At 52.8% G+C, this 12,426-nt stretch overlaps 1 protein-coding gene across 1 annotated transcript in view; it reads right to left on the bottom strand.

Annotated features, from left to right (window-relative positions):
• Nucleotides 1-12,426, bottom strand: part of smg1 (SMG1 nonsense mediated mRNA decay associated PI3K related kinase) — a 149,689-nt gene that overhangs the window by 39,915 nt on the left and 97,348 nt on the right. Inside the window, exons 44-48 of the mRNA XM_064987189.1 lie at nucleotides 12,024-12,162; nucleotides 11,556-11,665; nucleotides 6,758-6,976; nucleotides 4,918-5,111; nucleotides 1,627-1,799 (exon numbers count right to left, since the gene is read on the bottom strand). Of these exons, the coding sequence (XP_064843261.1) occupies nucleotides 1,627-1,799; nucleotides 4,918-5,111; nucleotides 6,758-6,976; nucleotides 11,556-11,665; nucleotides 12,024-12,162 (835 nt within the window). The remainder of the gene's footprint in view (nucleotides 1-1,626; nucleotides 1,800-4,917; nucleotides 5,112-6,757; nucleotides 6,977-11,555; nucleotides 11,666-12,023; nucleotides 12,163-12,426) is intronic.

The following is a 12,426-nucleotide window of genomic DNA, read 5'->3' as shown; positions in this document are numbered from 1 at the left end:
AACCCCCTCCCCCACCTCTACAGACACTAACCCAGGTCTATGTGACTGGCCAGCTGGAACCACACAGAACCCCCTCTCCCACCTCTACAGACACTAACCCAGGTCTATGTGACTGGCCAGCTGGAACCACACAGAACCCCCTCTCCCACCTCTACAGACACTAACCCAGGTCTATATGACTGGCCAGCTGGAACCACACAGAACCCCCTCTCCCACCTCTACAGACACTAACCCAGGTCTATGTGACTGGCCAGCAGGAACCACACAGAACCCACTCTCCCACCTCTACAGACACTAACCCAGGTCTATGTGACTGGCCAGCTGGAACCACACAGAACCCCCTCTCCCACCTCTACAGACACTAACCCAGGTCTATATGACTGGCCAGCTGGAACCACACAGAACCCCCTCTCCCACCTCTACAGACACTAACCCAGGTCTATGTGACTGGCCAGCTGGAACCACACAGAACCCCCTCTCCCACCTCTACAGACACTAACCCAGGTCTATATGACTGGCCAGCTGGAACCACACAGAACCCCCTCTCCCACCTCTACAGACACTAACCCAGGTCTATATGACTGGCCAGCTGGAACCCGACAGAACCCCCTCTCCCACCTCTACAGACACTAACCCAGGTCTATATGACTGGCCAGCTGGAACCACACAGAACCCCCTCTCCCACCTCTACAGACACTAACCCAGGTCTATATGACTGGCCAGCTGGAACCACACAGAACCCCCTCTCCCACCTCTACAGACACTAACCCAGGTCTATGTGACTGGCCAGCCGGAACCACACAGAACCCCCTCCCCCACCTCTACAGACACTAACCCATGTCTATGTGACTGGCCAGCTGGACCACACAGAACCCCCTCTCCCACCTCTACAGACACTAACCCAGGTCTATGTGACTGGCCAGCCGGAACCACACAGAACCCCCTCTCCCACCTCTACAGACACTAACCCAGGTCTATATGACTGGCCAGCTGGAACCACACAGAACCCCCTCTCCCACCTCTACAGACACTAACCCAGGGCTACGTGACTGGCCAGCTGGAACCACACAGAACCCCCTCTCCCACCTCTACAGACACTAACCCAGGTCTATATGACTGGCCAGCTGGAACCACACACCCCCTCTCCCACCCCTACAGACACTAACCCAGGTCTATATGACTGGCCAGCTGGAACCACACACCCCCTCTCCCACCCCTACAGACACTAACCCAGGTCTATGTGACTGGCCAGCTGGAACCACACAGAACCCCCTCTCCCACCTCGACAGACACTAACCCAGGTCTATGTGACTGGCCAGCCGGAACCACACAGAACCCCCTCTCCCACCTCTACAGACACTAACCCAGGTCTATATGACTGGCCAGCTGGAACCACACAGAACCCCCTCTCCCACCTCTACAGACACTAACCCAGGTCTATATGACTGGCCAGCTGGAACCACACACCCCCTCTCCCACCCCTACAGACACTAACCCAGGTCTATATGACTGGCCAGCTGGAACCACACACCCCCTCTCCCACCCCTACAGACACTAACCCAGGTCTATGTGACTGGCCAGCTGGAACCACACAGAACCCCCTCTCCCACCTCGACAGACACTAACCCAGGTCCATGTGACTGCTGATGTCCTGCAGTAGACTGGCCAGCTGTGTGGCCTCCAGGCTGCTGAAGGCTGCTTGGTACTGGGACATCCACTGGTCCAGGTCACCCAGCTTCCCCTTGATCACCTCCTGGACGGTGCGCTGACGGGATGCTAGCTGGGTGTGTTCAGAGTACCTGGTGGGGGGGGGGAGAGGGGAGAAAAATCACATACAGAGCTCTGTGTACCTACGGAGAGAGAGAGAGAACACCTCCCTCTGCAACTGGATCCTGGACTTCCTGATCAGAACCCTGGGTCTGAACCCCTCCCCCTCTGCAACTGGATCCTGGACTTCCTGATCAGAACCCTGGGTCTGAACACCTCCCTCTGCAACTGGATCCTGGACTTCCTGATCAGAACCCTGGGTCTGAACCCCTCCCCCTCTGCAACTGGATCCTAGACTTCCTGATCAGAACACCTCCCCCTCTGCAACTGGATCCTGGACTTCCTGATCAGAACCCTGGGTCTGAACACCTCCCCCTCTGCAACTGGATCCTAGACTTCCTGATCAGAACACCTCCCCCTCTGCAACTGGATCCTGGACTTCCTGACGGGCTGCTCCAGGAGGTGAGGGTAGCTAACAACACATCTGCTACGCTGACCCTCAACCCAGGGGCCCCTCTATCCACATTGATGGGGCTGTAGTGGAGCGGGTCGAGAGCCTCACATTCCTTGTGTGTCAACATCACAAGGAATTAACATGGGCCACACACACACACACACCAAGACAGTCGTGAAGAGGACACGACAGCACCTCTTGCCCCTCAGGAGGCTGAAAAGATTTGGCACGGGCCCTCCAACACTCAAGAAGTTCTACAGCTGCAGAACAGCGGGCATCCTGACCGGTGCTATAGAGGTGCGTACGGCCCAGTACATCACTGCCATCCAAGACCTCTATACCAGGCGGTGCCAGAGGAAGGCCCAAACAACTGTAAAGGACTCCGGCCACCCAAGTCATTGACTGTTTTCTCTGTAGCCTAGCGGTTAAGAGTGTTGGGCCGGCCTCCCGGGTGGCACAGTGGTCCAGGGCATCGCAGCGCTAGCTGTGCCACCAGAGACTCTGGGTTCGCGCCCAGGCTCTGTCGCAGACGGCCGTGACCGGGAGGTCCGTGGGGCGACGCACAGTTGGCCTAGCATCGTCCGGGTTAGAGAGGGTTTGGCCGGTAGGGATGTCCTTGTCTAATCGCGCACCAGCGCCTCCTGTGGCGGGCCGGGGGCAGTGCACGCTAACCAAGGTTGCCAGGTGCACATTGTTTCCTCCGACACATTGGTGCGGCTGGCTTCCGGGTTGGAGGCGCGCTGTGTTAAGAAGCAGTGGGTTGTGTATCGGAGAACGCATGACTTTCGACCTTCGTTTCTCCCGAGCCCATACGGGAGTTGTAGCAATGAGACAAGACTGTAACTACTAACAATTGCATACCACGAAATTGGGGAGAAAAAGAGTGTTGGCCAGTAAGTGAAAGGTCACTGGTTAGAAATTAATCTGTCTGTGCCCTTGAGCAGATAGTAAATGTAAGCCATGTACTTCCTGTATATAGCCATGTTACCTGGTACTTCCTGTATATAGCCATGTTACCTGGTACTTCCTGTATATAGCCATGTTACCTGGTACTTCCTGTATATAGCCATGTGACCTGGTACTTCCTGTATATAGCCATGTTACCTGGTACTTCCTGTATATAGCCATGTGACCTGGTACTTCCTGTATATAGCCATTCGACCTGGTACTTCCTGTATATAGCCATGTTACCTGGTACTTCCTGTATATAGCAATGTTACCTGGTACTTCCTGTATACAGCCATGTTACCTGGTACTTCCTGTATATAGTCATGTTACCTGGTACTTCCTGTATATAGCCATGTTATTTTTTTACTTGTTATTGTTATTCAATGTGCCACTATTTCTATTTTTTATCATTATTTTACCTCATTGCATCGTTGGAAAAGGACCTGTGAGGTCTGGGGTTAGAGGTCAGGGGTTACATAACTGTGTTCCAGGGTGAGTATGAGGTGGTCTGGGGTTAGAGGTCAGGAGTGTAACAGACCTGTGTTCCAGGGTGAGTATGAGGTGGTCTGGGGTTAGCGGTCAGGGGTTACATAACTGTGTTCCAGGGTGAGTATGAGGTGGTCTGGGGTTAGAGGTCAGGGGTTACATAACTGTGTTCCAGGGTGAGTATGAGGTGGTCTGGGGTTAGAGGTCAGGGGTTACATAACTGTGTTCCAGGGTGAGTATGAGGTGGTCTGGGGTTAGAGGTCAGGGGTTACATAACTGTGTTCCAGGGTGAGTATGAGGTGGTCTGGGGTTAGAGGTCAGGAGTGTAACAGACCTGTGCTCCAGGGTGAGTATGAGGTGGTCTGGGGTTAGAGGTCAGGAGTGTAACAGACCTGTGTTCCAGGGTGAGTATGAGGTGGTCTGGGGTTAGAGGTCAGGAGTGTAACAGACCTGTGCTCCAGGGTGAGTATGAGGTGGTCTGGGGTTAGAGGTCAGGAGTGTAACAGACCTGTGTTCCAGGGTGAGTATGAGGTGGTCTGGGGTTAGAGGTCAGGAGTGTAACAGACCTGTGCTCCAGGGTGAGTATGAGGTGGTCTGGGGTTAGAGGTCAGGAGTGTAACAGACCTGTGTTCCAGGGTGAGTATGAGATGGTCTGGGGTTAGAGGTCAGGAGTGTAACAGACCTGTGCTCCAGGGTGAGTATGAGGTGGTCTGGGGTTAGAGGTCAGGAGTGTAACAGACCTGTGCTCCAGGGTGAGTATGAGGTGGTCTGGGGTTAGAGGTCAGGAGTGTAACAGACCTGTGCTCCAGGGTGAGTATGAGGTGGTCTGGGGTTAGAGGTCAGGAGTGTAACAGACCTGTGCTCCAGGGTGAGTATGAGGTGGTCTGGGGTTAGAGGTCAGGAGTGTAACAGACCTGTGTCCCAGGGTGAGTATGAGGTGGTCTGGGGTTAGAGGTCAGGAGTGTAACAGACCTGTGCTCCAGGGTGAGTATGAGGTGGTCTGGGGTTAGAGGTCAGGAGTGTAACAGACCTGTGTTCCAGGGTGAGTATGAGGTGGTCTGGGGTTAGAGGTCAGGAGTGTAACAGACCTGTGCTCCAGGGTGAGTATGAGGTGGTCTGGGGTTAGAGGTCAGGAGTGTAACAGACCTGTGTTCCAGGGTGAGTATGAGGTGGTCTGGGGTTAGAGGTCAGGAGTGTAACAGACCTGTGCTCCAGGGTGAGTATGAGGTGGTCTGGGGTTAGAGGTCAGGAGTGTAACAGACCTGTGCTCCAGGGTGAGTATGAGGTGGTCTGAGCAGCTCTCAGCCCCCTCCAGGAAGCTCATCTCCTCCAGGATCTTGCTGGTCATCTTGTCCCCCTGAGAGAGCAGCTTCTGCAGGGTGAGGTACTCCTCCACTGCCCCCTCCACCTGGGGCAGGACCCCCAACATCTCCTCACGGTTCTTAAACCAGTTCACCTGGAGGGAGGTGGAGAAAAGGAGGGGGTGAGGTAGTGGAGGAGGGGAGAAAGGGAGGGGGTGAGGTAGTGGAGGAGGGTAGAAAGGGAGGGGGTGAGGTAGTGAAGGAGGGTAGAAAGGGAGGGGGTGAGGTAGTGAGGGAGGTGTAGAAAGGGAGGGGGTGAGGTAGTGAAGGAGGGTAGAAAGGGAGGGGTGAGGTAGTGAGGGAGGTGTAGAAAGGGAGGGGGTGAGGTAGTGAAGGAGGGTAGAACGGGAGGGGGTGAGGTAGTGAAGGAGGGTAGAAAGGGAGGGGGTGAGGTAGTGAAGGAGGTTAGAAAGGGAGGGGTGAGGTAGTGAAGGAGGGTAGAACGGGAGGGGGTGAGGTAGTGAAGGAGGTTAGAAAGGGAGGGGGTGAGGTAGTGAAGGAGGTTAGAAAGGGAGGGGGTGAGGTAGTGAAGGAGGGTAGAAAGGGAGGGGGTGAGGTAGTGGAGGAGGGAGAAAAGGAGGGGGTGAGGTAGTGAAGGAGGGTAGAAAGGGAGGGGGTGAGGTAGTGAAGGAGGGTAGAAAGGGAGGGGGTGAGGTAGTGAAGGAGGGTAGAAAGGGAGGGGGTGAGGTAGTGAAGGAGGGTAGAAAGGGAGGGGGTGAGGTAGTGAAGGAGGGTAGAAAGGGAGGGGGTGAGGTAGTGAAGGAGGGTAGAAAGGGAGGGGGTGAGGTAGTGGAGGAGGGAGAAAGGGAGGGGGTGAGGTAGTGGAGGAGGGAGAAAGGGAGGGGGTGAGGTAGTGGAGGAGGGAGAAAGGGAGGGGGTGAGGTAGTGAAGGAGGGTAGAAAGGGAGGGGGTGAGGTAGTGAAGGAGGGTAGAACGGGAGGGGGTGAGGTAGTGGAGGAGGGAGAAAGGGAGGGGGTGAGGTAGTGGAGGAGGGAGAAAGGGAGGGGGTGAGGTAGTGAAGGAGGGTAGAAAGGGAGGGGGTGAGGTAGTGGAGGAGGGAGAAAAGGAGGGGGTGAGGTAGTGGAGGAGGGAGAAAAGGAGGGGGTGAGGTAGTGGAGGAGGGAGAAAAGGAGGGGGTGAGGTAGTGGAGGAGGGTAGAAAGGGAGGGGGTGAGGTAGTGGAGGAGGGAGAAAGGGAGGGGGTGAGGTAGTGGAGGAGGGAGAAAGGGAGGGGGTGAGGTAGTGGAGGAGGGAGAAAGGGAGGGGGTGAGGTAGTGAAGGAGGGTAGAAAGGGAGGGGGTGAGGTAGTGAAGGAGGGTAGAACGGGAGGGGGTGAGGTAGTGGAGGAGGGAGAAAGGGAGGGGGTGAGGTAGTGGAGGAGGGAGAAAGGGAGGGGGTGAGGTAGTGAAGGAGGGTAGAAAGGGAGGGGGTGAGGTAGTGGAGGAGGGAGAAAAGGAGGGGGTGAGGTAGTGGAGGAGGGAGAAAAGGAGGGGGTGAGGTAGTGGAGGAGGGAGAAAAGGAGGGGGTGAGGTAGTGGAGGAGGGAGAAAGGGAGGGGGTGAGGTAGTGAAGGAGGGGAGGAAGATGTCAGTGGCCCGGTCATTTCAGAACAGAACATCTGGTCAGGGGAACGACAGGTGAAGTGGGGCTCCATCCACAACACACAGGACGACCTCGACAAGGAACAGAGTGCCATTTCAGACAGAGAGAGAGCTGGATGTGTCCTCCGTCTCCCCTGCTCACCTTGATCTCAGCCACGCGGGAGGAGAAGAGGGAGCGTGTGATGTCTCTCTCCATCTCTCTCTTGCTCTGCTTGTTCTCCGCCTGCTGCCCCCCCCCTCCGTACACGGCCCCGGCGAAGCCCACCTCCCCCCCGGCCGTCCAGTCCACCAGAGGGTCGTACACAAACGCCTCCAGCAGGGTCAGCAGCGTCTCCCGCCCACGACGCATCATCTGAATCACCTGACCAATCAAAGAGGAGAGGTTAGCATCATCTGACCAATCAAAGAGGAGAGGTTAGCATCATCTGGACCAACTGACCAATCAGAAAAGAGAAGATTAGAATATGGTTTGCATGTTTCAGAAACTTAAAACAAAAACAAACATTTCAGGAATGTCTTTAAATGTGTCTGGAACGTTTTAGAAGTAAACAAGACGAAGTTGTAAGTGCAGTTTGAGGTGATCAACAGCAGACAAAAGCCAGGAAGTTTAAATGAGTTTAGCAGAAGAGTCTCCTAAATGTTCCACGAGCTAGTACCTGTTCACAGGACAATCTGAAGACTGTTCCACTAGCTAGTACCTGTTCACAGGACAGTCTGAAGACTGTTCCACTAGCTAGTACCTGTTCACAGGACAATCTGAAGACTGTTCCACTAGCTAGTACCTGTTCACAGGACGGTCTGAAGACTGTTCCACTAGCTAGTACCTGTTCACAGGACAGTCTGGAGACTGTTCCACTAGCTAGTACCTGTTCACAGGACAGTGAAGACTGTTCCACTAGCTAGTACCTGTTCACAGGACAGTCTGAAGACTGTTCCGCTAGCTAGTACCTGTTCACAGGACGGTCTGAAGACTGTTCCACTAGCTAGTACCTGTTCACAGGACGGTCTGGAGACTGTTCCACTAGCTAGTACCTGTTCACAGGACAGTCTGGAGACTGTTCCACTAGCTAGTACCTGTTCACAGGACAGTCTGGAGACTGTTCCACTAGCTAGTACCTGTTCACAGGACGGTCTGAAGACTGTTCCACTAGCTAGTACCTGTTCACAGGACGGTCTGGAGACTGTTCCACTAGCTAGTACCTGTTCACAGGACAGTGAAGACTGTTCCACTAGCTAGTACCTGTTCACAGGACAGTCTGAAGACTGTTCCACTAGCTAGTACCTGTTCACAGGACGGTCTGAAGACTGTTCCACTAGCTAGTACCTGTTCACAGGACAGTGAAGACTGTTCCACTAGCTAGTACCTGTTCACAGGACGGTCTGAAGACTGTTCCACTAGCTAGTACCTGTTCACAGGACAGTGAAGACTGTTCCACTAGCTAGTACCTGTTCACAGGACAGTCTGAAGACTGTTCCACTAGCTAGTACCTGTTCACAGGACAGTCTGGAGACTGTTCCACTAGCTAGTACCTGTTCACAGGACGGTCTGAAGACTGTTCCACTAGCTAGTACCTGTTCACAGGACAGTGAAGACTGTTCCACTAGCTAGTACCTGTTCACAGGACAGTCTGGAGACTGTTCCACTAGCTAGTACCTGTTCACAGGACGGTCTGAAGACTGTTCCACTAGCTAGTACCTGTTCACAGGACAGTCTGAAGACTGTTCCACTAGCTCGTACCTGTTCACAGGACAGTGAAGACTGTTCCACTAGCTAGTACCTGTTCACAGGACAGTCTGGAGACTGTTCCACTAGCTAGTACCTGTTCACAGGACGGTCTGAAGACTGTTCCACTAGCTAGTACCTGTTCACAGGACAGTGAAGACTGTTCCACTAGCTAGTACCTGTTCACAGGACAGTCTGGAGACTGTTCCACTAGCTAGTACCTGTTCACAGGACGGTCTGAAGACTGTTCCACTAGCTAGTACCTGTTCACAGGACAGTCTGAAGACTGTTCCACTAGCTCGTACCTGTTCACAGGACAGTCTGAAGACTGATTGTTCCACTAGCTAGTACCTGTTCACAAGACAGTCTGAAGACTGTTCCACTAGCTAGTACCTGTTCACAGGACAGTGAAGACTGTTCCACTAGCTAGTACCTGTTCACAGGACAGTCTGAAGACTGTTCCACTAGCTAGTACCTGTTCACAGGACGGTCTGAAGACTGTTCCACTAGCTAGTACCCGTTCACAGGACAGTCTGGAGACTGTTCCACTAGCTAGTACCTGTTCACAGGACAGTCTGAAGACTGTTCCACTAGCTAGTACCTGTTCACAGGACAGTGAAGACTGTTCCACTAGCTAGTACCCGTTCACAGGACAGTCTGAAGACTGTTCCACTAGCTCGTACCTGTTCACAGGACGGTCTGAAGACTGTTCCACTAGCTAGTACCTGTTCACAGGACGGTCTGAAGACTGTTCCACTAGCTAGTACCTGTTCACAGGACAGTGAAGACTGTTCCACTAGCTCGTACCTGTTCACAGGACAATCTGAAGACTGTTCCACTAGCTCGTACCTGTTCACAGGACGGTCTGAAGACTGTTCCACTAGCTAGTACCTGTTCACAGGACGGTCTGGAGACTGTTCCACTAGCTAGTACCTGTTCACAGGACGGTCTGAAGACTGTTCCACTAGCTAGTACCTGTTCACAGGACGGTCTGGAGACTGTTCCACTAGCTAGTACCTGTTCACAGGACGGTCTGAAGACTGTTCCACTAGCTAGTACCTGTTCACAGGACAGTGAAGACTGTTCCACTAGCTAGTACCTGTTCACAGGACGGTCTGAAGACTGTTCCACTAGCTAGTACCTGTTCACAGGACAGTCTGGAGACTGTTCCACTAGCTAGTACCTGTTCACAGGACAGTCTGAAGACTGTTCCACTAGCTAGTACCTGTTCACAGGACGGTCTGGAGACTGTTCCACTAGCTAGTACCTGTTCACAGGACGGTCTGAAGACTGTTCCACTAGCTAGTACCTGTTCACAGGACAGTCTGGAGACTGTTCCACTAGCTAGTACCTGTTCACAGGACAGTCTGAAGACTGTTCCACTAGCTAGTACCTGTTCACAGGATGGTCTGGAGACTGTTCCACTAGCTCGTACCTGTTCACAGGACGGTCTGAAGACTGTTCCACTAGCTAGTACCTGTTCACAGGACAGTGAAGACTGTTCCACTAGCTAGTACCTGTTCACAGGACAGTCTGGAGACTGTTCCACTAGCTAGTACCTGTTCACAGGACAGTCTGAAGACTGTTCCACTAGCTAGTACCTGTTCACAGGACGGTCTGAAGACTGTTCCACTAGCTAGTACCTGTTCACAGGACGGTCTGAAGACTGTTCCACTAGCTAGTACCTGTTCACAGGACGGTCTGAAGACTGTTCCACTAGCTAGTACCTGTTCACAGGACAGTGAAGACTGTTCCACTAGCTAGTACCTGTTCACAGGACAGTGAAGACTGTTCCACTAGCTAGTACCTGTTCACAGGACGGTCTGAAGACTGTTCCACTAGCTAGTACCTGTTCACAGGACAGTGAAGACTGTTCCACTAGCTAGTACCTGTTCACAGGACGGTCTGAAGACTGTTCCACTAGCTCGTACCTGTTCACAGGACAGTGAAGACTGTTCCACTAGCTCGTACCTGTTCACAGGACGGTCTGGAGACTGTTCCACTAGCTAGTACCTGTTCACAGGACAGTGAAGACTGTTCCACTAGCTCGTACCTGTTCACAGGACGGTCTGAAGACTGTTCCACTAGCTCGTACCTGTTCACAGGACGGTCTGGAGACTGTTCCACTAGCTAGTACCTGTTCACAGGACGGTCTGGAGACTGTTCCACTAGCTCGTACCTGTTCACAGGACGGTCTGGAGACTGTTCCACTAGCTCGTACCTGTTCACAGGACGGTCTGAAGACTGTTCCACTAGCTAGTACCTGTTCACAGGACGGTCTGAAGACTGTTCCACTAGCTAGTACCTGTTCACAAGACAGTCTGAAGACTGTTCCACTAGCTCGTACCTGTTCACAGGACGGTCTGAAGACTGTTCCACTAGCTCGTACCTGTTCACAGGACGGTCTGAAGACTGTTCCACTAGCTAGTACCTGTTCACAGGACAGTCTGAAGACTGTTCCACTAGCTAGTACCTGTTCACAGGACGGTCTGGAGACTGTTCCACTAGCTCGTACCTGTTCACAGGACGGTCTGGAGACTGTTCCACTAGCTCGTACCTGTTCACAGGACGGTCTGGAGACTGTTCCACTAGCTAGTACCTGTTCACAGGACAGTCTGAAGACTGTTCCACTAGCTAGTACCTGTTCACAGGACAGTGAAGACTGTTCCACTAGCTAGTACCTGTTCACAGGACGGTCTGAAGACTGTTCCACTAGCTAGTACCTGTTCACAGGACAGTCTGGAGACTGTTCCACTAGCTAGTACCTGTTCACAGGACAGTGAAGACTGTTCCACTAGCTAGTACCTGTTCACAGGACGGTCTGGAGACTGTTCCACTAGCTAGTACCTGTTCACAGGACAGTCTGAAGACTGTTCCACTAGCTAGTACCTGTTCACAGGACAGTGAAGACTGTTCCACTAGCTAGTACCTGTTCACAGGACGGTCTGAAGACTGTTCCACTAGCTAGTACCTGTTCACAGGACGGTCTGAAGACTGTTCCACTAGCTAGTACCTGTTCACAGGACAGTGAAGACTGTTCCACTAGCTAGTACCTGTTCACAGGACAGTGAAGACTGTTCCACTAGCTAGTACCTGTTCACAGGACGGTCTGAAGACTGTTCCACTAGCTAGTACCTGTTCACAGGACAGTGAAGACTGTTCCACTAGCTAGTACCTGTTCACAGGACAGTCTGAAGACTGTTCCACTAGCTAGTACCTGTTCACAAGACAATCTGAAGATGCCCTCCACCCCAGTGACTCCCAGGGCCGTCTCGATGTTGTGGGTCATACGGAACGGCACTTTCTCTGGCACACGCAGGCTCTTCCCTGGAGACCACACACACACACACACACACACACAGAGAAACATCACACACACACACACACACACGAGAAACATCACACACACACACACAGAGAAACAACACACACACACACACACAGAGAAACATCAAACACACACACAGAGAAACATCACACACACACACAGAGAAACATCACACACACACACAGAGAAACATCACACACACACACAGAGAAACATCACACACACACCACACCGAGAGGGAGAGAGAGAAACATCACACATCAGTAGGACAAACAGCAGTGAAATCCACAGAGCAACCTGTCTAAACCAGGAGGGTCGCTGCTAGTTCAAACCTCAAAATATAACTATTTTATTTACCTTTCTCGAAGCAGACGTTGTAGTCGATGTGCACCACCTCTCCCGTCGTCATGTCAATCAGCACGTTGTCAAGGTGACGGTCGCCGAGGCCAATGATGTAGCCCACCATAGACATCACAGCCGTGGACCTGGCGTAGGACTGTGGCAGGAGGAGGAAGAGGAGGAAGAAGAGGAGCGTTCATTTCCCATTAATTAGCCACCAGTAAGGTTTCATTTGACATTTGTTGACGTCTCCACTTCCCAAAGCATCAGTCCAACATTGCTTCCTGTCCTTCATCTGCACTAGTCAGAGAGCCCGGTGGATCCATAGAGGAAGATAGAGGACCTTTTATTTTTACATTTTACCACCCTTTTTCTCCCCAACTTCGTGGTATCCAATTGTTGTTAGGAATTACTATCTTGT

The sequence above is a fragment of the Oncorhynchus masou genome, chromosome 14 (assembly GCF_036934945.1).
Source record: "Oncorhynchus masou masou isolate Uvic2021 chromosome 14, UVic_Omas_1.1, whole genome shotgun sequence".
In the NCBI taxonomy this organism is placed as follows: Eukaryota; Metazoa; Chordata; class Actinopteri; order Salmoniformes; family Salmonidae; genus Oncorhynchus; species Oncorhynchus masou.
Note: the sequence above shows the minus strand (reverse complement) of the source record. Positions and strands in the feature narration are given on the sequence as shown.